The sequence below is a fragment of the Podarcis cretensis genome, assembly GCF_951804945.1.
Source record: "Podarcis cretensis genome assembly, chromosome: 6".
Classification (NCBI taxonomy): domain Eukaryota; kingdom Metazoa; phylum Chordata; class Lepidosauria; order Squamata; family Lacertidae; genus Podarcis; species Podarcis cretensis.
In genome coordinates, this window is record NC_137175.1 from 18533263 (window position 1) to 18560829 (window position 27567).

Below are 27567 nucleotides of genomic sequence, written 5' to 3' on the forward strand. Positions count from 1 at the left end.
CCCTTTGCTCCCTTCTGTGGGCAAAGAGCCTCGCGACGGCATCGGTTGCTGCTACAGAGCATGCTCCACAGTCCCTCCACATCCGTCCCCGCCTTCTGGTGTGGGGGGGGGGGACACCCGCGAGGACGTTGCAAAGTCTCCTTGTTCGTTCGTTTTTCCTCTCCCCACCCCCACCCCCTTTTTCCTTCTTTGCAAAGCTGCGCCTGGCGCGCGGCTGCTGCGAATCCGCGACGGCTGCGATGAACCCGAGCGCCGCGACCGGCCAGCCTTTCGCCAGCCCCGTGCAATGTAAGTGGCTGCGCGGCTTATCCGCGCTCCCGGGCCCGGAGCTGGCAGAAGCCGCGCGGAGCCTGCGCTCCGGCCGGCCCCGAAACCTGAGTAGCGGAAGAAGCGAGCGCTCGCGCAGCCCGGGAATCTGGAGCGTGAAAACGGGGCCCGGGAACCTGGGTGGGAAGAGCAGCCGGCAGGTTGGGGAAAGGCGGGCCGGAGGGTGGCATTGAGACAAGCTGGGGGCCGGGTGGGGAGAGGGTCAAAAAAAGGTGCATCGCCTTTCATAAGGAACCGGGAGGGTTTCGGGTGCTAAAGCCAGCAGGTTTGAGCATACTTGGTGGGTTTAGTTGCATTTAATTCTCTGCAGGATTGCAGCAGATGGAGGGGGTGACACAATCCGGTTTTTTTGACCGTGCAATTTGCAGCGTGCGCCAAATCGCTGCGTGCAAGCAGATCAAGGCCTGGTTCCAGCACCTCCAATGCAACCTGGTTTGGGGTGCTGTTTTATTCTTCTGCTTGCAAGGAATTCAGAGGCCCTTCCTAGGCCAGGGCTTTTGTTCTTGCATTTGGACTTTCTGTATCCCCCCCCCCCCTAGCAAAAAGTGGTGGGGATGTACAGTATTTGTATGTACAGAAGGCTGCCTCACACCAGATTAGTCCAGTCGTCCAGTACTGGCTACACTGAGTGGCATCAACATTCTTAGTAGCTCAGGCAGTCTTTCCAGTCGCCTAGGATACCTGGTCCTGTCAACTGGGAGATGGCCAGGAGTGAACCTGGAACCTTCTGTGTGCATATGCGCTTCCCCTAAACTACCAGTATGTCCAGCCCCATAACCTCACATGTAGGACGCTCCATGCGCATACTCTCCACATGAGCCATTCTGCAATTGCTCAAGGCTGAACTCAGGACGCATTAGCCTGTCCGGCACCAGAGTAATACGTTAAAAGAAAAGGCGGTTTTAAAAGTTTCTTAAGCGAATGTGCTCTCTCTGTGGGAAGGTTTTAAGAGATCACACAATGGAGCTATTTGTGCTGCTGGAATTTAAATACGTTAAAGCTGCAATCCATTACACAGACTTATCTGGGAGTAAATCCAGTTTGAGTAAATATGCATAAAGTGACATTGCGAGCTGCCTTCCTGTGCGTGATTTCCTGGGATAAAGCTTCCATATAGCGTAAGCAGGTTAAAATGGTTAGTCTAAGGGTGTTTCAGTAGGCAGTCTTATGCCCATCACAATATCACAACCTGACCTACCTGACATTCGTTTTTATTCCATCCTTCTGGTGCACCAGTCAAGAGTGCCATACAGAAATTTAGAATAAATACATTGAAATACAAAGAATTAAGCAATACAAATAAATACGTTTTGAACAGGTGTGTGTAGGAACACAGCAATTTTTTTATTAAAAAAACTGTTTAAAAGTAATTGCAGAGATCATAGGTAGAAACAAACATAGCAAGCAAAATCCTGGTGGAATTCAACCACAACAGAGGGGGTCATCCATGTTTCACAGATATTTCACAATATTGGTGCAGTCACTGAAAAGGCCTCGTCTCATCTCATTCTCCTCTCTGCACACCCGCCATTTAACTTATAGTAATCTGTAGAGGATTTAAAACCTGACATCTTGGCAACTCTCATGCATGAACATGTGCACTATTATCTTGTAACTCCAGCTGGCAATAATAAGGTCTGTGATGGATAAATAAGTAGAACCTTATGTTCTACTTGTTAATTTTTTTAGTCTTGGCTGCTAGACTTGCCATCCTTCAATGCTGAGCTCCATTCCTATGGACTTCAGAAGTTAAATCTTGGAGCAGGGAGCAGATGTATCTTGACTAGTGTCAATGCGCATGGATGCTAAAGCAGTGTGTGGTCTGCCAGCTCACATATTGCCACTACTCCTGGTATACCCCGCGGAGGACCTTAACAACACTTTGGCGGTCCCAAGCCTCAAGGAGGTTAGATTGGTTTGAACTAGGGCCAGGGCCTTTTCAGCCCCGACGTGGTGGAAAGCTCTGTCACAAGAGACTAGGGCCCTGCAGGATTTGACATCTTTCCACAGGGCCTGGAAGACGGAGCTGTTCCGCCTGGCCTTTGGCTTAGACTCACTCTGATCCCTTATATGGGATTTGGTATATAAATTTTCCCTTGGCTTTTTTGCTGGCCCATGTAGGACCAGCATGGATAGCTGGCTCGGGGTGAATATCTGATGTTTCCTCACTTTATGGTATTGATTTATGGGCTACGACTAAAATGAAGCTGCATTTTAAGCCGTATTTTAATTAACTGTTTGTTTGTTTGTTTGTTTTTGTTTCTCTATTACGTTTTATTGGCTGGGGGGAGCGGGGTATAAATAAAAAATTATATATTTATTTAGTGCTGAAGCTTCTTTTGAGCTGCTGATAACCTACTGTAGGATAACATAGTGGTACCTCGGGTTACATCCGCTTCAGGTTACAGACTCCGCTAACCCAGAAGTAGTGCTTCAGGTTAAGAACTTTGCTTCAGGATGAGAACAGAAATCATGCTCTGGCGGCACGGCAGCAGCAGGAGGCCCCATTAGCTAATGTGGTGCTTCAGGTTAAGAACAGTTTCAGGTTAAGTACGGACCTCCGGAACGAATTAAGTACTTAACCCGAGGTACCACTGTACAGTGGACGCTCGGGTTGCAAACATGATCCGTGCGGGAGGCATGTTCACAACCTGCAGCGCCGTGTCTGCACACGTGCGAGTTGCAATTCGGCGCTTCTGCGCAAAGCGCTATTTAGCACTTCTGCGCACGCGCAATCGGCGAAACCCGGAAGTAAGCCGTTCTGGTACTTTCGGGTTTCGGCACATCTGTAACCCGAAAAAGCGCAACCTGAAGCTTGTGTAACCTGAGGTATGACTGTAATGTTTTTCTAACGCAGAGTTCACCAAGGTCAGTGGGCAGACTTGAATTTTTCAGCAAGTGCTGTGGACACCAAACCCTCTTTTTTTCTGCTCTGGATACTCCTCCCCCCGCCCCCCACGAGACAGAAAAAAGAAAGTGAATGCACACGTATTCCACTTTTCTACGCAATCTGGGTAAATGTCAGAGCTAGTTGAATTAATCAGCCTGGAAAAGCACATAGAGCTGAAAGAGGAAATGAGAAAGAACATCACTCTTCCAACTTTCTCCTTCAACTCTATGTGATTTCCAAAGGAGGATACAGTAACCGCCCTCCCTACGTCATGACCAAGTGGGTAGTTCATGGGGAAGCTCAGAGGCTCAATGGGTACCAGGATGCCTGCCATGTTGATGAGCCCTGTCCAACCATTTCTGCATTCTTTCCAGTAACTTGCAAACAATAGACTTGGCAACACATAAAATTTCTTTTGCCATTTCCGTGGTGATTATTAATTGCTTTGTTCAATTTGATGTGTTTTGACAGTTCCAGGAGGCACCACTGTCCTGGTGGAGCTCACACCAGATATTCACATTTGTGGCCTGTGCAAGCAGCAGTTCAATAACCTAGATGCGTTCGTCGCTCACAAGAGAAGCGGCTGCCAGTTATCCGGCACGACAGCGGAGACCACCAGCACAGTACAGTTCGTAGCAGAAGAAACCGTGCCAGCGACCCAGACCCAAACCACAACAAGGACCATCACTTCAGAAACCCAAACGATCACAGGTATTTATCCAGGAAGTTTGGGTAGTGGCATCTTCGTGGCAAAAGTATGGCCTAGCATTGTATGCTTCAGCAGCAGGGGTACCCTGGGCAAATGGAAACACTAAAGCATGGGTAGGCAAACTAAGGCAGGGGCAGGATCCGGCCCAATCGCCTTCTAAATCCTGTCTGCGGACGGTCTGGGAATCAGCGCATTTTTACATGAGTAGAATGTGTCCTTTTATTTAAAATGCACGTCTGGGTTATTTGTGGGGCATAGGAATTCGTTCATTATTTATTTATTTATTTATTTCAAAATATAGTCCGGCCCCCCACAAGGTCTGAGGGACAGTGGACCGGCCCCCTGCTGACCCCTGGTCCAAACTGGTCCAAAAGTTTGCTGACCCCTGGTCCAAACTGTTCCATTCTTATACTACTTGATGGAACTTTGGCCTGATTTTGTATGTCAGTCTTTAGTTACATTACGATGCCATGATGCCGACAGAAAAAGTTGCTGGAAAAGTTTGTTGACCCCTGCACTAAAGCTTTGTCCCACCGGCATCTCCAAAGAAAAGAAATGTCTTTGCTTACGATCATGGAGAGCTGCTGCCAGTCCGAGCTCAGAACATTGGCCTAGATTGGTCATCGGTATGGCTCAATGTATGCCACTTGTGGGTTGTGAACTTGGGGGAAAGTGCCTTAGTGGTAGAGCACATGCCTTCTGTGCAGAATTTCCCTGGCATCTCCAGTTCAAAAGTTCAGATAGCAAGTAATGGAAAAGTCCTTTCTGCCTGACCCTGGCATTCAGTCACTGCCAGTCAAAACAGGAAATGCTGGGCAAGATGGGAGAAGAATCTTAGCTGGTATAAGACAGGTCCCTAAGCTCCCTTCCTTGTTCATTCTTGTACACAGCCGCTTACTTTGCCACCTGTGGCAAATAAAAATCACCTCTAGGTGACCAGGCACAAAAGTATTGCAAAAGTTGGCTCTTTTCTTCTTCTTGCCTGTAAATGATTTGGGAAGAGGGGTAGCTTAACAACTCTCAGCGCCATTCACAAAATACACCTCCAAGGATTCTGTGCAGGGAGCCACAGCTGTTCAAATTCATAGTGCATATGGGAGCTTAGTCTCAAAGCTAACTTAAAAGTTTCCTTCCTGACCAGCTTTGATTAGTGAACCTCGTGGCATTTCTCTCACTGACAAGGAAGCAGTTAAGAAAAAGAAAAAAAGATTGCATTATAGTCTCGAGATTGGGAGTAATTTTATGCTCTTCTTATATTGAGGGTTTGCAGAAGCTATGTGGTTAAAACAAGTCTTCTTTTTCTGGTTGCTTTTGAGTTTCTGCGCCAGAGTTTGTTTTTGAGCATGGCTACCAAACCTACCTACCTGGTGAGAGCAGTGAGCCTCAGCCTGCCGCCGTTGTCACCACTACACCGAAACCTCGCGCCAGAAAGTCCGCCACATCAGGGGCACAAAAGAAACTTAACTGCTGCTATCCAGGTAAAGTATATGCCTGTGTTTAGACCAGGCATAGGCAAACTTGGCCCTCCAGATGTTTTGGGACTACAATTCCCATCATCCCTGACCACTGGTCCTGTTAGCTAGGGATCATGGTTGTAGGCCAAAAACATCTGGAGGGCCGAGTTTGCCTATTCCTGGTTTAGACAGTGTGGCAGTCTTAGGACCATAGAAGTGACTGCTTCTGCGGTTTAGATCCCCTGGCTGTTGCTGGTTCACGGATCCCTCCATTCTATTCTGTTGCTTTGGGGTATATTAAGGTTCAAAATCTCCTTCTTCGCAGGTGGGGGGTGGGGGTGGAAATTGCTATAAACCTCATAGCAGTTGGGGAGGATGGGCTATTTGTTTGCTGTGTTTACACCCCATGTTTTTCTCCAAGGAGTTCAACCGCCTTGAGACCTGTGGTTATAGGGCAGGTATATAAATTCAATAAATAAATAAAGTGGGTAAACATTGTTATTTCCCCTCCTATTCAATCATTCCTTTGTATACTGCCTTTCCAAAGTTCAAACCGTGTGCAAGGTGGCTTGCAGCATATAAAAAAATACATAATTGCAAACATAACAAAACTAGTCATCAACAATAAATTAGTTACAGATAGGTAGCCGTGTTGGTCTGCCATAGTCAAAACAAAATAAAAAAATTCCTTCCAGTAGCACCTTAAAGACCAACTAAGTTAGTTCTTGGTATGAGCTTTCGTGTGCATGCACACTTCTTCAGATACACTGAAACAGAAGGGTCTGGTGACTTCTGTTTCAGTGTATCTGAAGAAGTGTGCATGCATACGAAAGCTCATACCAAGAACTAACTTAGTTGGTCTTTAAGGTGCTACTGGAAGGAATTTTTTTATTTTGTTTTAACAATAAATTAAACATCAAAAAGTGCACAACCAAATTTCCACATAAATCACAAGATCCAGTATAAATATGTATAAAAAATTAACATCAACAGCAACAAACACCTACCCTGTGAGGTAGATTGGCCTGAGAGGCCCAAGGTCACCCAGGGAGCTTCATTGGTGAATGGGGATTTGAACTCTAGTCCAACACTCTAACCACTACACCACACTACCCTCTTTAGCTGCCATTGCTTTGGGAAACATTGCCTGCATATTAGCAGGACTATGATTGACAAAAAATAGTCTTTGGAAGGAAAGAAAAAATGCACTTTCCAGTTAGTGAGGCTCAGCAGTATGGATTCTATATACATATAGATGATACATGGTAAAAATGATAGCCTCCTTTTTCAGGATTTTCTTGCCTTACCCCACCCCACCCTAAGGAGTCTCAGGGGGCTTTGTCCCTCGTGAATTGTTCTTCCGAATCGTTCCTTACATCCTCTGCTTTGCTCTGCTGCTTCCAGAGGGGGGTAAAATAAATTGGAAATGCTTAAACGATTTTAATCAGTGACATGGCCGCAAAGTTTCAAGAAGATTCATGGAAGCGCTTTTTAATTAATTTATATAGCCATTGATCACACAGGCCAAAGTCATGGGAAGGTAGGTGGGTGGGAAGCCTTGCTTGTGTAATTAGGTCAGCTAACTTCATCAGAATGTTCCGTTTCAGAACCTGTCTTCCCTTGAGAATCTTACCTGGAAGTTATGTCCATTTCTCACTGTGCTTCTAACCTCAGACAGTGTTGGTAATTCAGGCAAAACACCTGCACACCTACCTACGAGGGAGTCATTGGACCTGAACCAGTAGAGTGTGGAATCAAATCCTTTCTCAGCTTTGAAGCTTGCTGAGTGCACTTCAACCTTATCTGCCTATCCGGGATCTGAGTGTGGAATTGAAGGGGGATCCCAGGCCAGGGGACCTATCTTATCTGCCCCATGGAGCTGTCCCAAAACTGTGCCCTCACTGGCTGTGTTTCACATCCCGAGTGGCTGGGGTATGCTCTTTGACTCTGCCAGTGTCTCTTGCTTCTCTGGATAGAGGATGGAGAGCAGTGTTATAAACTCAGATATATAAGCTAATCCCCAAATGGCAATTTAAACCTAGGTTACGGTTGCCACAACAGAATGTCTAGGTGCATTTCTTTTTCTTTTTCTTTTTTGCTGTGAAACTACTACTACTTCTGCTTAATTTCATTTCTATACCGCTTTATATCTTAAAGAAAAAATCTCAAAGCAGTTTACAACACAATATAACATCAAATAAAGCAATCCAGAATAAAAGAAATTCAAGCTTCAAGCAAAATATTTCAGATCCTCCTCTAAGTGGCATTTTGCTTTCCCCATATTTATTTACTTAATTTATATAGCCACCCTGTAGCAGAAGTGCTTTAGGAAGCCAGTGTGGCGTAGTAGTTAGAGTGTCGGACTAGGATGGGAGATCAGCGTTCAAATCCCAGCTCAGTCATGAAGCTCACTGGGTGACCTTGGGCCAGTCACAGCCACTTAAGCTACCTCACAGGGTCATTGTAGGGATTAACCGAGGAGGGGAGTGAACCATGTACTCCTTGGAGAAAAAAGTGCAATATAAACAGAATAAATAAGCTCTTCTGCTTAAACCTGGAGGGGCCAGCCTGATGGAGATGTCAGTTGCCAGCTTGACAAACAGAGATTTCCACGTGATCGCAGTTGGACCCTCGCCAGTAGCAAAACGCGCCTGGTGCCTGGCTAATTTCTAACACTGAGGTGTGTGCGAATTTGGGTAGAAACTAGCCTACTGTACGAAGGGGAAATTTACATCTGTTGCTCCACCCACTCCTGCCTCTGCTCTGCCCACCCGAAGGTTGCCCTGAAGGAAATGCTGCCCTGTTTCCTGTTGCCATGTCAACTGCGAGCAACGCCAACGTCAGAAAACAACATGGCTGTGTCTCCCAGCGGACTTGTTGACTGCTGGCATCCATAGAAGTTTGGCGTCCAGGGAAAGGAATAAGGAGCAGAGTTCTAGCAGAGGCCTAGTTCTAGGACATGTATGCCTGCTGAGGACCAGTGTTGCGCTAGGCCCAGGGAGACCTGGGTTCGAATCCCTGGTCATTGAACTCAACGGGTGACCATGGCCACTCAAAGATTTAAAGGGGAGAATTGTATACCCTTCCCTGGGACCCTTGGAGAAAGTGTAGGGTAAAAGTGAATAAATAAATAATAGCTGGCCCTCTCTGTTTTTTCCCTCCCCAGGCTGCCAGTTCAAGACATCCTACGGTATGAAAGACATGGAACGACATTTAAGAACACACACTGGTAAGCAGCCTTATATAGCCTTAAACTGAGTTATATAGCCATAATTTCCCTACCTCCCCCCCCCCCCGAGCCAATGTACACAGATCTCCTGAGCCCAGTTGCGTCCTGCTTACGGGCACAGACTTCGATTGGATAAATACGATAACATTTGGAATGAGTTTATACAAAATGTTGTAGACGATTAGCATCTATATATGTGTTAAGATAATAACACTGGTATCAGTTTATACAAGAATGCATGGGAGTGTGTTACATTGCAATTTTGTATTTGTATTTTTCCTTAAACACATCTTTGTTCTTTTTCCTCCCTCATTTCCACCCCCAGGAGTACCTGCAGACTTGAAGTAACCCTGAGATTTGCAGGTGCTAAAAAAATCTTGGGGGGGGGGGGGGGACTACTTGAGGCGGAAGGAATTGGACAACCCATAAATATCCACTCACACAGAATGTTGAGAGAGTGGGGGGGGGGGGACTGACAACCATGGGAGGGGGAATGGAGAGGCTGGGAAAAGGAAGAAAGGAGACAGAGATATGAAAAAGCGTACAATGAAGCATCCCATTGTCTGGAAAGGTCACTTCTTGGTTCATAAAGGTAAAGGGACCCCTGACCATTAGGTCCAGTCATGACCGACTCTGGGGTTGCGGCGCTCATCTCGCTTTATTAGCCGAGGGAGCCGGCGTACAGCTTCCGGGTCATGTGGCCAGCATGACTAAGCCACTTCTGGTGAACCAGAGCAGCGCACAGAAATGCCTTTTACCTTCTGGAGCGGTACCTATTTATCTACTTGCACTTGATGTGCTTTCGAACTGCTAGGTTGGCAGGAGCTGGGACCGAGCAACGGGAGCTCACCCCATTGTGGGGATTCTAACTGCCAACCTTCTGATCTGTAAGCCCTAGACTCTGTGGTTTAACCCACAGCGCCACCTGCGTCCCATTTTTTGCTTCATTCTGAGAAGCTATTTTAAAGTGTCCCAAGGATGGAAGCATGATTTGCTGATAGACTTCAGTGGATAAATAAAATATTTTAACATAGCTTGGATTTGACCCTCCTCTCCATTAAAAAAAACCACAGTGGAAAGAAAAGGATCCACCAGAACATACTCAATGGGTGTAGAAGGATAACTAACTATTGAGGTGGAAGATGGTGCAGGGAGGGGATAGAATTGGGTGGCTGGAGCCCTTATGGAAAGCATTGCACACTGCAATGTTTTGTTTCAGATCCCACCTGTAAAATTAATGTATTGCAAGCAGATGCATTCTCAAAGCTATGCCTGCCTCTCCGCACATCCTCAGTTTGCTGGAGAAAAAGGCAAATAGAATGGAGGAAACCTCTAAAGTATAATAAGCCCATGACAAAAAGGGAAAGGGAAACATTCTTCCATTAAGGATCTCTTTGTTCCGTGTAATGCAACTGATCTCAACCCTGCTGCACCTTGGCTTTTTGTTGATGCCGTTGTTTTAGGTGACAAGCCCCACAAATGTGAGGTTTGCGGAAAGAGCTTCAGCCGCAAAGACAAGCTGAAAATGCACATGCGATCCCACAGTGGAGTGAAGCCCTACAAGTGCAAGCACTGTGACTACGCAGCTTCCGAAAGCAGCAGCCTGAACAAGCACCAGCGCATCCATTCGAACGAGCGCCCTTTCAAGTGCCAGATCTGCCCTTACGCAAGCCGCAATTCCAGCCAGCTCACGGTGCATCTCAGGTCCCATACAGGTAAGGACAGGGACAGGTCTGCCATATGTTGTCTCATGTTGGGATTGGGGATTAGATGCTCTGTGAGTATTGCAGGGAGGAAAAAGAAAAGGGGGCTTTACGCAGTCCAATGATCTTGCAAAGCCCTAAGCAGAGAGCTTTCCACAGAGCTTTGCGGGCCAGCTGATTGGTGATGTTTGCAAACCTCCTTTTAGCTGTGTTTTCCTGCCCCAAATATTTATATACAAGCACGTCTCACTATGCAAACACAATCACTTCTCAGGAAATCATTTACTAGGCGAGAGTTCACATAACGACTCTTCAAATTCCATTGATTCCTATGGGGAAATTTTGAATGTGTTCCTGACCATGGAAATCTGACCCCCAAATGATGGGAAACCCTCTGGGACCTTGCAAAAGGCAAACAAGGAAGGAGAAAATGTTCTCTTATTTGTCCAGTCTCTCCTATTCTTCCCACCTTAGTTTCTGTTGAAATGGCTGTCGCAAGACCAGCAAAACACCAAAAAGTAAGGCTTCTCTAAGGCTGATTATTGGTTTACAGAGGAGGACAGCCTATCTGAGTATCTGAATCTACAATATGCATAGCCAGGTTCCTCATTTTTGGATAAGTGAATTTTCATAGAGCGAGCAGTTGGATAGCAGTTGGACATGTATGCATATATGATGTCATGTGTGTGGCAGGTTGGCCAAAATGGGCTCACGGGCCAAACAGGGAGGCCTGGTGGCAGGCCGAGTTGGGTCTATAAGGTACAGGTTTCCCAACGCTCACATGTGTATAAAAGTCTAGTGCTGGATTTGTTGGGGAAAACTATTAAGAACCTGGATCACACTGGAACTTCCAAGAGTTGGCCTGCTCAAAAGTTAGCTGTAAGATCTCACATCTTAAGGCGTTCACCAGACATTGCCCATGTCCTCTCCAGGTGCTGTTCCACCCATTATGACTAAAAACTTAAAACTGCAGAGCTGTGTCAGGGCCAAACCAGGGCTGTGGGCTGACCTGCTTCAGTGTGGAGGATCTCAAACTCAGGGTTCCTAGGACCAACAGCTGGAGCTGGAACCTGAGGAACAGCAAGCCAGAGCCCCTGGTCTGTTGACCTGGCATGGTCAGAAGGCCAGGGTGCTAAATCTTTCTACTAGGCATTGCCCATCCACAGGCTTTGTGTTGCTTATCAGGTGCAAGGATTGATGCAGCACACCTGTGCCTAGAGAGGACTTCCCAGGTACGTTGAGGTTCTTGGAATGTGATGCTCTGCCCTTTCACACAACCCTGCTAAAATCTCCAAAGGAAAGGCTCAGCTATTCAGTAGTCCCCTCTTAATTTCCATTCTCTTGCATGGGCATTTCATCTTTTACAAATGAAGCTCTGCAAAGAAAAAGAAAATAGTAATAAATTAAACTTCCTTTGCCAAAGTCAAATCCAATAGGGTTATTGAGGAGGAAAAACAACCGGCGACACAGATCAATCTCTAGATTGGAACATTAAATGTACGGCTGACATTTAGCTTCTGCAGATCTCCTCTAGTATGGCTTGGCATCTGAAATTGGGGAATGTTGGATCGTGTGCCGCACCCGGTTTTCATCAGGAAAGTGGGTAAAAATCCTATGACTGACTCTTGCAGTTCACCCAGTAGTATACACAGCTGGAAGGGCTGGCCTGTAAAACAAATTGAACTGGCAGGCTGTGTGTCTTCATTAATAAAATGTGTATAATAAACATTTTACACCCAGGGTCTCAATTATTAAGCAAGCTTGTGGATTAGCACAGTATGCCACATCGCAATTTGAAATATCTTCCGCCCGATCAATGAAATATGTAGCCGGGTAAGCAACTTGCGCCTACATTTTTTTTTACAGTCTCCCATTTATGAAGATCTATAAAATATTAACTGGTAAAGTAAATTAAGCCATGTGTGTTGTGATTTTTTAAAAGAGCTGCAACGTTCACTGAACCAAGGACCTCCTTACATTTTATTTCTGCCTTAAATGGCACCCCGTGGCTCATTCACTCACTTCTGAGCGTGTGTGCGTGATATACACGGAATAACAAAGGAGCTCCGCGCTGTTCAAGTAGCTTAGAGCAGCAATAAGTCAACAGTGCTGCTTTGTGATGTGGTATTAGTGATAATTGGCTACTCTTTGCGAAACGAAAACCCCGCCGTTCGTATTGTGAAAGGTATCAATACTGTGCATGTTTGCGCTGTATTGCTCTGTTGATTAGGCAGGTCCTACCAGCTGTGGAGGCGTAACGCTACGAAAGCTAAGGCATGCTTTCGGATATAATTCCTGCAAATTGTTGTGCAGAGGTCTGCTTTTGCTCCTGAACATTGGTATTCTCCATTTACTCCCCTTTTCGATGCATTCTGCTTGCTTTCCTTTTCAAACAGATACTTCGTTTAGGGGGGGAAACAATAATGTTACTATAATAATTAAATATGCAAAGCTTGCATATCAGTCTGGCAGATAAATAACTGGAGGAGAGCTATTGGGAGATATGGGGGAAAGCGAAGGGCAGGCAAGGAAATGGTGGCATTTTTTCCTGGGGGAAAATTTGTAGGTTTCAGAATGCAGGTGTCCTGTCTTCCCTCCCCTTCAGATAGTATATATAAGGATGCATTTATTTGCATTTGATGTTGAAGTGCTGGGTTTGTGCATTTGTGGCTGCGGACAAATTATGCCCTGCCCCGCTCAAAAGAAGAGAAACCCATCTCTTTCGAAAGAGGGGTGAGGACAATGAAATTTTATGGTGCAAATTGAGAGAACAGGCACTGAAATGTCTGATGGGGTCTCAGCTGAAAGGGATCCCGGTGTTGCAGTGGGTAGCGTGATGAAGACTTGGGTCCATTCATTTCAGTGGGACTACGCTGAGAAAGACTGGCCACAACCCAAAGTGTCATGGCACCTTCAAAGTCGTAGTAAATTCATTGTGGCCAAAGATTTTGTGGGCTCAAGTCCTCTTTGTCAGATGTCAAGATAAATTTTATTAGCCTTTAGGGCAGCGGTTAGCTGGCCTTGCTAGCTAGGGTTGATGGGAGTTGTAGTCCAACAACATCTGGGGACCCACAGGTTGAGAAAGGCTGCTTTAGGGTGTCCAAAGACACTTGATTATTTTTGTTAAACTGTGGGGTTTGCTTTGTGATGCCCCTAGCTTGGATGGCTTTAGAAGGGGAGGCGGGCAAATTTGTGGAGGATAATGCTTTCAGTGGCTGCTAGCCAAGATGACAGTATATTACGTCCAATTTTTGGAGGCAATATGCTACTCTGAATACCAGTTGCTGGAGGGTCACTAGCTGGAGACTTCTGTGGTGTTTGTGGGATTTCCATGTGCAGCTATGGGATGGCAGCTATGGGAAGAGAATCCTAGACATAGTGGTACTTTAGTCTGAGCTAGCAGGAGTCTCCTCATGTTCATGGGCTAGCTCCAGATTGCTCACCAGAACAAGACAGTTTGAGAATATGATACCAATCCTGGCTCAACTACACTGGCTGCCAATTAGTTTCTGGGCCCAATCCAAAGTGTTGGCATTGACCTATAAAGCCATACACAGCTCAGGGCCTCACTACCTTAAGGTCCATCTCTCCCCATATGAACCACCCCAGAACTTGCACTTCTCTATGTCCCCCTCTCCCCAAGAGGTTTGTAGGGATACAACACGAGAAGGGGCCTTTTCTGTGGTGGCTCCCCATCTGTGGAATGCTCTCCCTAGAGAGGTTCGCCTGGCACCATCATTACATGTCTTTAGACGGCCGGCAAAAACTTTCCTCTTTACCCATTGGCCATTAAATAATCTATGGCCTGTTAAATGTGTTGCAGGTGGGTACTGTTATTATGATTAATTTTATTATGCTGTCTGTTTTTATTCTTTGTTTTTTATTATTATACTCTGTAAAATATGTTTTTAGTGTTCGCCACTTCCTATAAGGGGCGGTAAATAAATCATCATCATCTTTCAGAAACATCAATGCAAATCCATTGGAATTTATCCTTATTGTCCTGCATCTCTCTTGGTCCAAACGCCCCTAATTCGAAACGCTTTTCTCATGGACAGGAGACGCTCCCTTCCAGTGCCGCCTCTGCAGCGCCAAATTCAAAATCAACTCGGACTTGAAGAGGCACATGCGCGTGCACACGGGGGAGAAGCCCTACAAGTGCGACTATTGCGACGTGCGCTGCGCCATGAAGGGCAACCTGAAGTCGCACATCCGCATCAAGCACAGCATGGAGAACGCCTACCGGTGCCTCGAGTGCGAGTTCCAGTGCGGGAACAAGACCAGCCTCCGGCACCACCTGCGCACCCACCAGCCCGAGCAGCCGGTGAAATGCTCGGAGTGCAGCTACTCCTGCTCCAACAAGGCCACCCTCAAGGTGCATGAGCGGATCCACTTCAAGGACCGCCCGTTCAAGTGCGAGTTCTGCAGCTTCGACACCAAGCAGCGCAGCAACCTCACCACGCACATGAAGAAGGCGCACAGGGACAAGGTCAGGGCCAAGAAGAAGGCGGCCGAGAAGGGGGAAGGAGACCGGCCGAAGGAAGGCGGCTCCAGGCAAGTGGCCAGGCTGGAGGCCAAGAAAGCTTTCAAGTGCGATCTCTGCGAGGCCTCGTTTGTCCGGGAAGACTCCTTGCGGAGCCACAAGAGGCAGCACGTCGAGTACAACGGGGCGAAGAACCCGGAGCTGGCCGTTTTGCAGTTCCAGGTGGACCCCACGAGGCCAGCCGGCGCCCCTATTACCGTCAGCCACCTCCAGGTCCCGCTGCAAGCTTCGTCTTACGGCAAAGGGCAGGTGAAGATCATCGTCGGACATCAGGTACCGCAAGCCGGCGGTCTGGTGCAAGCGGCTTCCGTGAACATTGTGCCTCCGGCCTTAATAAGCCAGAACCAAGAAGATCTGTCTGGCAACGGCCAGTTGCAAATCCTGCAGCAAGTGAGCTTGCTGGCTCCCCCTCTGCCCCCGGGGTCTCAAGCGGAAAGCATTTTGATGGGCCAACCGGCCGTGCTCCTCACAACCCACAGTCCAGCGGACAGAAGCACGCCCAGCCAGACTCTGATTCCCGACATCCCCGTCGGCCACGAAGCCTCGGCTACCCAGGCTTTCATCAGCGGTGCTGAGATCAGCTGCTCCGACTTGGAAGGACTCAATGCTTTGATTCAGGAAGGGGCCGGGGAGGTGACAGTGGTGAGCGATGAGGACCAGAGCATCACTGTGGCCACCTCGGTGCCCCCTCCTCCCATCTTTTCCTCCCCTTCTCACACCGACGTGCCCAAGCAAGTCTACTCCATTATCCAAAGTGGTGCAAGTTTGCTGTGTCCTGCAGACTCCATACCAGATTAGTTCTAGAGCAGCGCATTTGCTCAGCGCTCAGCACATCAGATTCGGCCCTGGATCCAGATTAGAGTACAGATGGCAAAGCGATCCCTGGTGTCGTGCCGGTTCATTGCTTCACTCCAGGGGTAGCCCAGCTGTTGTCGGACTATAGCTCCCATCATCCCTGACCATCGGCCAGACCGACTTGGGGGCTGATGGGAGTTGTAGTCCAACAACGTTCTTAGGGCACCGTGTTGACTGCCCCTGCATTCCATGCCTTACTGCAAATAGAGCCCCTCCTCTTACAGAATACAGTGGTACCTCAGTTCTCAAATGTCTCCATTGACGAACGTTTCGGAACTCGAATGCCGAAAACCCGGAAGTGAATGCTTCCGTTTTCGACCACGCGTCAGAAGTCGAATGGCTTCTGTGTGTTTTTCAATTTTCTCAACTGAATTTGCCGACAGCCTCAGTTTTCGAATGTTTCGGAACTCGAACGGTCTTCTGGGATGGATTACATTCGAGAACCGAGGTACCACTGTATTGCGTGCATGTTTTAACAGGCTTAGTGATGGTTATGCTTTTGAGACCAGGGAGCGGAGAAAGTATGAGAGTCTACAAACAGGTGCCACCCAGTGAGGTGCAGTATTCATTACACACGGTTCGTCTCTTGCCCATTCCCGTGCTAGATTGTTCGTTTGGTGCACAGCACAATATTTCACAGCTGCTGGGTAGCAAATACTGTCCCTCCTACACCTCTTGCCCCATTTGAAGGTCACAGCCTTAAAATACATATAGCAAAAGAAGTTGCACTGAAATTATCTCCCAGCTTCACAGCCAACTCCAGTCATGATGTTTGTAACCCAGCGAATTTCAGGGAAGAGTGTGTTGTTGTTTTACTTCCAATTCCGCATTGGCTTTCATTTCCCAGGCTTTCCACAATGTTCAAAGTAAATATAATATATTTTGAAATAACGGCACAGCCTTGGACTGTAATCCTGTGCCGAATTGTAGTGTAATTGCAATTATGCAGAGATTTTTGGTAGGACTAAGTAATCCGAGACTGCAGGGTTCGCTCCAAAAACAGGGTTTGAGGGGGGAGGTCCAACACTTTATATATTTTTTTTTACTGGCTGAATTTCTGCATCTTTGATGATAGCTTGATGTGCATGGAAATAGGCAGAAGATGTTAGTCCTATAGGGCGAAAGGCACACTGCTGCAAAAGCACTGGATCTACATCCAGCCAACCTTCTTAAAGCCAATCCAGCACTGGCTGTCAGCTTCCTTGTCAGTCTCAGGATTGCCATCTGTCAGGGAACTGCCATCGGAGCCAGAGGAGGAGGGAGGGCTCCGGAGGGATGCCGGAGAGCATCCCAGTAGGGAGAGAGGCAGCCCATCTGCTGGGGAGGGAGATCAGCGTAGCACCAGTGGAGAAGGGGGGCAGATGGGGGAATCGGCGAGGGGGCTCCATGACTCCTCGCCGGAGACCAGCAGGGAGAGCACGGGTCCTCCGCTGCCCACAACCTCCCTGCGCAGAAGACTTCCGCGCAGGGAGAGTAGGAGGGGACTAGGCGTCAAAGAGCTTCTTTGCTGGAAGAAGTTCAAGAAACACCCACTGATGGATTCTGCCAGCGATTGAGACAGCCACGGATGGGTGGCTGTCTGGACAGAAAGGGTTCACCCAGGTAACCCAGCCAGGTGTGGCGATGACTTACGCACGAGCAACCCCTAGAACCATTACACCAGCATAGAAATCAGTGGGGGGAGGGGGCGACCTTTCTGTCTGGGTCCCAGCCATCACTGGAAATAGATAAAGGAACAAAATTTGTATACCACTTGATTGTAAAAAACCTAAGCGGTTTACAAAAAAATATATAACATTTCTTAAAAGTTAAATATTTGAAAATATTCAACAAATGGTTAAAAACAACAGTAACTTCTTAATGTCTGGATAGGCCTGCCCAAACGAAAATGTTCTAAGCAGGCGCCAACCGAGTACAGTGGTGCCCCGCAAGACGAACGCCTCGCAAGACGGAAAACCCGCTAGACAAAAGGGTTTTCCGTTTTGGAGGTGCTTCGCAAAACGAATTTCCTATGGGCTTGCTTCGCAAGACGAAAATGTCTTGCAAGTTCCTGCGGGTTTTTTTCCCTTCCCCCCCTTTTTCTAAGCCACTTATCAGCTGATCCGCTAAGCCGCTTATCAGTTGATCCGCTAAGCCGCTTAACAGCTGATCCGCTAAGCCGCTTATCAGCTGATCCGCTAAGCCGCTTAACAGCTGATCCGCTAAGCCGCTTATCATCTGATCCGCTAAGCCGCTTAACAGCTGATCCGCTAAGCCGCTTATCAGCTGATCCGCTAAGCCGCTTAACAGCTGATCCGCTAAGCCGCTTAACAGCTGATCCGCTAAGCCGCTTAACAGCTGATCCGCTAAGCCGCTTAACAGCTGATCCGCTAAGCCGCTTATCAGCTGATCCGCTAAGCCGCTTATCAGCTGATCCGCTAAGCCGCTAATAGCGCTAAGCCACTAATGGGCTTGCTTCGCAAGACGAAAAAGCCGCAAGACGAAGAGACTCGCGGAACGGATTCTTTTCGTCTTGCGAGGCACCACTGTATTGTAAAGGGGTCTGTCTAATGTCAATAGACAGGGAGTTCTAAGGCTTAGATGCTGCTACATTAAAAGATTGAAAAGCGGTAAGGAAAACCTGCCTTGGTCCTGTTGAAGATATAGGAGCCAACCAATAAAAATAAGATGACATGACCTGGGGATTTTGCTCAAAGCAAAAGCCGGTCGACTCCTTTTTGAATATCGGATAGTCTGCATTGGAACCCGAGGGAGCAGCTCTTGAACCACAGCATAAACTGGAATTGTGTGCCGTCCTCCCTTGCAGCCAAACAGCAGTATGGCCTGGGGCAGCTATGGTCTGTGCACAATCAAGCTATATTTGCGATTTGCATGTTTCAGTGCAATAAGCTCACTTATTTCAGGCATTCCATGCATACTCTCTGTCGCCAGCCATGGGGCAGAACATCGTATCTCAGTGCCGTACAGTGGAACCTCGGCTTGCGAACGTGATCCGTGCGGGAGGCATGTTCACAACCCGCAGTGCCACATCTGCGCATGTGCGGGTCGTGATTCAGCGCTTCTGCGCAAGCGCAAAGCGTGATTTAGCACTTCTGCACGAGTGCCGAAATCCGGAAGAAACCCATTCCGGTACTTCCAGGTTCGGCACAGTGCACAACCCAAAATCGCGTAACCTGAAGCATCTGTAACCCAAGGTACCACTGTACAAAACCGCTACCTCGGGTTACCTATGCTTCAGGTTAAAGACTCCGCTAACCCAGAAATATTACCTCAGGTTAAGAACTTTGCTTCAGGATAAGAACAGAAATTGGGTGGCGGCAGCCCAGCGGGAGCAGGAGGCCCCATTAGCTAAAGTGGTGCTTCAGGTTAAGAACAGTTTCAGGTTAAGAACAGACCTCCCGAACGAATTAAGTATTAACCTGAGGTACCACTGTAATGAGCAGATTTCATTGTGTGTGTTCCTGACTATATGGGCAGATTTTTTTTAAAAAAAACTGAAGCACAGGTCACTCCCATTTCTGCAACTTTCAACAAAAGCAGCTACAGTCAATGTATCATTTGGGGGTTCTAATTAACAAGATCACACCTGCACAACGTGTGACCCGCTGAGCACAGCCAGCCATGCAGTGCAGCCCACCAGAGGTTTGCTATGTTGGGCTTGGAGGACCATGTTGTATTAGCCCACATTGCACCATTTCACTGAAAGAATTTGAGCCAGCAATCTGCTTTCTGATATTAACAAGCTTCGTTTGCAAAGGATGTTTGCAGCAGATAGCTGGGGAAGGGGAATGCATCCCATTCCGCCTTCTTTTGTGTGTTGGGAGATAAGCAGTCAGGATTTATTTTATTTCATCCATAGGTGGTGCTAGAACTCAAGCTGAGGTCTGAGCTGAAGTGTGCTACTTTAATAAGGATAGATTTGTGTTCACAGGTACTGCTTGCAGGCAACAGAGCTGTCGAAGGCAGGATGTCTCTGAATTTCTGGCCATCACAGGTGGAGAGAGGGCTGCTCTGTTCATGTCCAACTCGGAGGCTTCCCACAGACATCTGGTTGGCCACTGTGAGAACCGAATGCTGGACTAGATAGGCTGCCACTGGCCTGAATGCAGCAGGCTGCTTTTACATTCTCATGTTCAAACATGATGAAGTCTCGTTTCTTTCTGATGAGTAAAAGGGTAGCAAAGGGTCGATCGGTAAACAGTGCAGAATTGGAACTGATGAAAATTGAATTTGTCATTGAAAATAGTGCCCCTCTTAAGGTTTAATCACAAGCGTGTATTCGCACATACATGCACACGCAATAACAGTTTCTCAACACGAAGGTGAAACTAAGGGTACAGCTTGCATAACTCCCAACAGCTCCCTCAAAGCTTACTGTAGTAAAATAAAATGAAATGCTTACATCGCGAACGTATCTCCCTCTAAAGAGCAAAGCATTAATCATTTCTGACATCTGAAACGATTAATTCTTCCTATCTCTGCTTCAGTTTTTCACTATTCTGACATGCTGTAGAAACTGAACCAGCAGTACAGGAGTTGCCAACTTTTTGTAAGCTAGAAAAATAGTCATGGGCACTAGAGATACACTCCCTGCAACCAAGCGTCAGGGGGCTGGCCCAATACATTTTGACACCTAAGGCAAACTAGAACATAGGGCCTTCCCCCTAGCCAAGGAAGAAGGGGTGAGTGAAGAGCTATGTCAGGAACAAGGGAATAAATCTCTACGGAAGGAACAAGAGGGAGGGGATAAAATCAACCTTACCCAAAGCTTGAAGTGGGGGTAGGGGCCTGCAATGAATCACACTGGGCGGGCACAGAGCCCAGGAGATTTCAGAGGACACTCCCTGCTCCCTAAAGAAGACTAAGAGCACCTCCTATTCTCTGAGAGGCTACTGTGGGGGGAGCTGCTGGGATGGTTTTTTGGGCACGTGTGCCCATGGGCACTACGTTGGTGATCCCTGCAGAACTAAGGTGCCAGTATGGAATCTCTGCATTTTCAGCATGTCCTGCTAATCCGCATGGGAGATTGCAGGTGAAAAAGCACTAGGCATGATGCCATCCACACTAGACTATAAATTCAGAGTACTTGAAACAGCACTAAGGGAGCCAGAACCCTATACGTATGTATTTTCACCCACAAATGTGCCTTTTGCGTTGCTGCGAGAGCAGTGCACTCCCACACAGGAACCTAACGCCACAATTAGGTTCTCTAACCGCATTTTCTGCCTTTTCACTTTCTCGGAGCAAGAGGTATTGAGTTTGTTCAATAGTAGGAAACCAGTATATTTATGTCATTGTGAGGGCTAACCTATAACACTGGGTTTGTGTATAGTTCTATCAGATAAACAGGAAAGATAACCTCCGTGAAAATGAAAAAGCTGATAACTCAAGCGCTGCTCTCTGCACCACAGTGGTGTGTTACGTTTAAAGGCGCCGTTTGTGGGTGTTTTGCTCTCTAGGCTGATGAACGCTCACAATCCAAAGCAGAGTAATTCTCAGGCTGTGATCTAGTCCCTCTCAAACCAATGGAGGTTGTTCAGCCACTGGTTTTAAAGAGCAAAACCTGGACAGGTGTAAAGAATCATCGTCCATCCTTGAGCTTATTTCAGACCTGGACTGCAGCATATATATATTTAATGTACGGCATCAGAATTGTGCTTTATTGTTTTTTGAAGTCATTGAGTTATTGTCCCATCAGTCGGGGTTTGAGCATGGACTGGTAGCAAATCTTCACCTTCCTCCATGATTTTATATACCCTCCCATCAAGTTTTCCATTTCTTTTTCCTGAACAATCAGTCAGCATTCTGTAGTCACAGAGCATGTTCACTGCTCGGTCTTCAGTGGACTGTTTTGTGGGGTCATCTTAGATTATATATCATTTTCATACTTCTGCAAATATTGATGTGTCCCCCCCCCCCAAAAAAAAATAATCTACTGATCCCTGCCTTTTCTGTGGGTGATGCCATTTTGGCTACATAAGCAAAAGTTTTCACGCCTGGACTTCGGAAACAGAAGACTAACAAGTGGGACTCTCATTTTTTAAATCATAGGACATATTCTATTACTCCTCATTATGCACAATAATATAATACCAATCCATGACAATAGCTCTAGCCATACTGAACATTTAAAGCACTATGCTGTAATGTTAAACAGCCATGGCTTCACCCAGATAATTGGGAGGTGGGGGTGGCTGTAGTTTGTCAAAGGTGCTAAGAGGTGTTTGAAGATGCTTGTCCCCCACCCTAGACACTTGAACTACAATTCCCAATAGTACTTTAACAATCAATGGTTCTTCACAGGGAACTCTGGCAACTGCAGTTCTTTGAAGAGAATGGAGTTGCCTCTTAACTCTCAGCACCCTAGAAATAACATTATATAACATCTAAAAGTACAGCCATCAAGCTATTACCCACATAGGTAATAAAACAACAACGTTGCCCCAGCCACACAACAACAACATGTATGTCGCCCATCTGACTGGGTTACAACAACAACAATGTGTTTGTCGCTCATCTGACTGGGTTGCCCTAGCCACTCTGGCCAACAAAGTACTAAAAACACTCTTTTAAGTTTCTGCTTAAAGTTAATAATGAGTGGGGCAGACCCCCCCCCTTCCTCACTGCAGAGGACATGCCACAAATTGAGAACCACCACTAAGAAGGCCCTGTCACGCATAAACTCCTGCTGGGCAGTTTGGTAGGAAATTTCCCACCATGCCTCAGTGTGCACGTGCCATGGCCTCCAACTTCCCGTTTAGTTCCTCAGGGTTTATAAACAGGTTGTATAAGGAAGCTCCAGAGCCACAGCAGGTCACTGTGCCATCTGCAGTGGGAAAGGAGGAGTGTGTTGTGCCACCGCAGTTTACCACTCTCAAGACCCATGGTTACAGGTAAGCAATCTGCTTTCATTCATCCAAATGGCATTTTTTATAACTGGATCCAAGTTCAAGCAGAGTATTTGTATATAACCCACTGCCATCACATTAAAAATGCACAATATCGCCTTTTCATCCATGTTGTAAAATCCAAGGGGATATGGAAACTCTGTTTAACTGGGGTGTGATATTCATGATCTTTTTCTACATATATATATGTGTGTGTGTGTACACACACACACGGCAGTAAAATTGCTTTCTGGTGATGACTTTGCATGAAAAATGCACTGTAAGGAACAATTTCCCCATTGATTATCTTTCCGTGCTAATAGCTTCTATGGCCATTTTGTGGAAAGTTCACTTTTAACATTCATATGTAAATCCTGTAAGCCTTGGCAGACTAATGATTGGGGGGGGGGGGGGAGAGAAACTGAGGTAAAAATAAGGGAACAGATTCTCCAATTCTCCACAGTTTCTTCAGAACCTGTAGTCTAATTAAAATGCATAAATCCCTCACCCACCCCAAAAAGAACTCCCCATAATATATGGTGAGACAATCTTCCCCTAAAGGGCTAAGAATTAATCATTCCTAAAATCTATAACCCATATCTCTTTGCAGAGGCTACACTCAAGCCCAAACTACTTGTGACCTTAACTGTATATTTCCTTTTTTTTTTTTTTATTCACAAATTGCCAGCTCAGGGGGTCCACTTTAGATCAAAACCCTTCCACAATATCTAAAGGGTTAAAGTCATCTCCCTCCAATCACTCTTGCTAGGGTTTGGCTCCCTGCTTGGCAATTTATAGGAAGAAAACTTGCACTCAAGGAGAGAACTCAATATTTAAAGTCGCATGGAGTTTGGCCCTCCCTCTCCAAGATGCAACAGGTGTCAGAAGAACACCAACACAGTGTGTGGAGCGAGGCTGAAACTATCAGTTGCTTGAAGAAGATGTACAGTAATTATTAGTTTTCCTGTCAGCATCAGGGCATCGGAATGTAACTAAAGACTGACATACAAAATCAGGCCAAAGTTCCATCAAGTAGTATAACACTGGAACAGTTTGGACTATCTTATCTCAGCTTAATAAACCGAGATGCAGATTAGCTTTTTGTGTGCGCACAGACCCTTCGCTCATTTATAGTGGGAACATGCAAACCAGGAAGCTTTCCCATAACAACAGCTTCCCATTAGGTTCAAATAAGGCAACTATGGCTAGCAGCTTTGGAACAAGTTGAGATATTATTTAACCTTCCCCAGAGCATGGTACAGTGGTGCCTCGCAAGACAAAATTAATTCGTTCCACGAGTCTCTTCGTCTTGCGGTTTTTTCGTCTTGCGAAGCACGGCTATTAGCGGATTAGCGCTATTAGCGGCTTAGCAGCTTAGAAAAAGGGGGGGAAAGGGAAAAAACTCGCACCTCAAAAGACGGAAAACTCTTTCGTCTAGCGAGTTTTTCGTCTTGCGAGGCATTCGTCTTGTGGGGCACCACTGTATTACACCGTATTTTTCGCTCCATAAGACACACTTTTTCCCTCCTAAAAAGTAAGGGGAAATGTCTGTGCGTCTTATGGAGCGAATGTGTGGTCCCTGGAACCAAATCGCCCCAGTGCACCGCGCGCCGTTGCCCCGCCCTCCTGGCGGCCTCCCCTTTCCCCTGAAGCCCCGGGAAGGTTTGGGAGCGGCGGACAGGCTGTGCAACGTTGCCTTGAGCTCCCGGTCTGCTCTCTTTGAGAGAGGCTTTACGGACGGCCTCCCCTTTCCCCTGATGGCTCCGGGGATGTTGGCCAGAGGATGGCGAGAAGAGGCAGCTGCCAAAAGAGGGGAGGAATAAGATGGAGAGAAGGGGGACCGAGAAGCAGGGCAAAGGGAGAGGAGGTAGGTTGTCGTGAGTGGAGAGTCATGGTAGAGGGCAAAGGGGAGGCAGCAGCAAAGGGGAGAAATTGCAGACGTCGCCTGAGGAGTTTGGGCAAAAGGGATGGAGAGGAGGAGGCTGGAAAAGGGGCCTGTGCTGCTTGGGGAGGGGGGAGGAGGAAAGCCCCCCAAGCCACCACAAGAGGAGAGCGATCCCTGCAGAGGCTTAGGATGGAAGCTGCACCCCGCCAACTATATGGCTGGTGGGCGAGCAGCTTCCCTCCCGAGGAGGCTGTGATTCAGAATTTTTTTCTTGTTTTCCTCAGGTGTGTCTTATGGTCAGGTGCGTCTTATGGAGCAAAAAATACAGTATATATTGGCTTGTTCTGAAGTTTCCCAGTTTGTCCAGGAAAGGAAACTGTAAATCTCTTAAGACTTCCTGGCTTGCTCATGTAAAAGGGCTACCTGCATGGCCAAAAGTCTTGTTCATGTCTCACTGTATTAAGCAGAGACTTCATTGTTAAATTCGGACATTCTTTTCCCAAAATGCCCAGCTCAGCACCTCTGAAAACTCAATCGCGGTCAACCATTCCATTTTGTCCATGGCATCTGAAAATCAAATGCATGATGTGTCTTAACCTAGAGCTCTGTCGTGGCAATAACAGGTATACTGCCAACTCCAAATTCATCTTGTCTTCTGAGTTTAGTGGCTAATGTTTATTCTGTTATACAGAATTATTATTTTTTATTATAAGTGTTGTTGCTACTATTACAATTATTTTTTCATTTATGAATTGCTTCCTGTAAAGCATTGCAAGTGTGCCATACAACTGAAAGATATATAAGACAATTGCATACACATATACATTTACGGGTATCATAAACTTTGGGTTACAAAAGCAGCAAACCCAGAAGTGTTTCGCTGCGCACGCATGCACAGAAGCGGTCCCTCCGGTTGCAAAAACCTCAGGATCTGACCGGAGCTCCGGAACAGATCCCATCCACAACGTGTGTGTGTGTGTGTGTGTGTGTGTGTGTATGAATGATTTTCACCATTACATTTATAAGAACATATTAAATCCAATACAGATGCAAACTGGGATTTAAAAAATCTCCACTTAGAAGACTTGCTTAAAGGAGAAAGTCTTAAATAGATGCTGAAAAGGCAGTAGAGACTGCATCTATCTTATAGGTAATGGGGGATATCTAAAAGGCAGATGCTTGATTCTGACGTTCTGCAGAATAGACCTCCTGACAAGATGGTCTCTGTGACAAGCCCTCTCCTGCAGTGTGCCATGATGGGTTAAGGATGCACCAGTCTTTTAGGTCTCCTGGTCCCAAAGCTGTATAAGAGGTGTCACCCCATCTTGTGGCAAGCTGCACTTATGCATTCATGAAAAGGTACTACTTCCTTTTGTCTGCCCTGAACCAGCAAGACCTCAGTTTGTATTGGTTTGAGAGGGAGGGAGAAAAATAGACTTTGAAAACTCTCACAAAGGTTTTAAACCTCTATTGCATCTGTCGTACGTATACCTATTTCTCAAAAACAGCAAATGAGTTGGTCAGTTTCTGTCTGGACCCTATAGAGTGCAAATGTGAGCCTCCAGATGGGTTCCCCGCCCCCACCCCCCAAAGCTTTTGTGGTATCTGACCTTTGGTTACGCTGGCCAGGGCTGATGGGAATCATGGTGCAAAACATCTGGAAGGCACCAGGATGGGGAATATAAGAAGACCATTACTGGGTCCGAGCCAAAGTCCTGTCTAGTCCACCACACTGTTCTTAGACTGGCCAACAAGTTGCCTGACTGGAAGTGGAACGTCATCATGATGGCTTGTAGTATCCACTACTAGCCTTATCCTCCATGAATTTCGGCGAAATCCTCTTCTTAGAGCCATCCAATCTGGTGTCCCTCATTCCCAAATTGTGTCTAGGGATTGCCTCCCCGGTCTGTTCAATCAAACTGCCCTGCCAGTTCTGGTCTTGGCCTTAAGATGTCACTAATCGACTTGGCCTTGAGATTTCCTCTAGGTAGCTTGGAGGCCAGGAAAGGGAAAAGAGGAAATTTGCTGTTGTTTTTAACATATCTCCCACTTCCTACAGTGAGTGACAGACAAGGTGGTGATGGCAGTTGACTGGCTTGACAGACGTTCATTAAGCCTACTTAATTTCACGGGTTGTCTTTGCTTTGCACTTCCCCCTTCAGAGTCAAGCTAGTGTAAAAACAAATGTGAGCCCCCGCCCCCAAAGGCTCCGAAATAAATAATCCAACAGCCCACCAAGGTGAAAGAGTGAAGGAGGAGGTCAGCAATGCTAGCAGTAGGGTTACATTACACATTCTCCTGATTAAATAAGCTGCAATTACACAGTACTAATAATAATTTTAAAAATCCTTACCTAAGTCTCTTCCAAAAACACCTTATAATTGTGTCCAGTGTTAGTCCTACTCAAAGTAGACCCATGGAAATGAATGGGCATGACTAATTTAGGTGTATTAATTTAAACGAATCAGCTCTGAATAATATTTAGTCGGATGCAACCCATAATTTTAGCCAGTAGCCCTATGCCCAACTATCTGGCATGAAGGCTCATTGAAATGAGAGATTTACTTTTGAGCAAGCATACCCACAATCATAGTTATTTTTATGATGAATTTATTTCTCTTCGTTTTTGCTTCATGACCTGTTGTGTATTTTTATCAAGAGCTGTAAACTTCCTTCATTGATTTTCTTAAAAATAGAGAAACAGCATATATTTTATCATCCTCTTGTGTTATTCTGGTTTATTTTATTATTTTTAGATTTCAGGTGTAAACTGCCAGGGCTGAAGGGCAGTACAGTATAACAATGTTCCATATCAGTAAATCTTTGGCAATGATGTCTTCTTCCCTGTTGTGTTCCCCTCATTCGAATCCATAGGCAATCTGTGTCTAGCTGAGAGCGGGTGGAGCTGTGGTCTAAACCACTGAGCTTCTTGGGCTTGCTGATCAAAAGGTTGGAGGTTTGAATCCGCACAATGGGGTGAGCTCTCGTTGCTTTGTCCCAGCTTCTGCCAGCCCAGCAGTTTAAAAGCATGCCAGTGCAAGTAGATAAATAGGTACCATAACTGCCTTAGCAAAAATTGTCCAGT

At 46.5% G+C, this 27567-nt stretch overlaps 1 protein-coding gene and 1 long non-coding RNA gene across 3 annotated transcripts in view; both read left to right on the forward strand.

The window, feature by feature from the left end:
- Positions 1-19189, forward strand: part of LOC307218190 — a 32658-nt gene extending 13469 nt beyond the window's left edge. Inside the window, exon 2 of the long non-coding RNA XR_013839869.1 lies at positions 19135-19189. This is a non-coding gene — a long non-coding RNA (uncharacterized lncRNA). The remainder of the gene's footprint in view (positions 1-19134) is intronic.
- Positions 88-16601, forward strand: ZFP64 (ZFP64 zinc finger protein; the record flags this gene model as incomplete). Of its 2 annotated transcripts, none has more annotated exons than XM_079979264.1 (6): positions 88-288; positions 3689-3928; positions 5243-5404; positions 8547-8609; positions 10073-10324; positions 14371-16601. In XM_079979264.1, 6 exons carry the CDS (start codon positions 240-242, stop codon positions 15651-15653), a joined length of 2049 nt encoding a protein of 682 aa, XP_079835390.1. In that variant the 3' UTR covers positions 15654-16601. The 2 variants fall into 2 exon arrangements, with proteins under 2 accessions (XP_079835390.1, XP_079835391.1); XM_079979265.1 differs by lacking the exon at positions 88-288 and adding an exon at positions 3308-3341.
- Positions 19190-27567: the final 8378 nt, after the last annotated feature.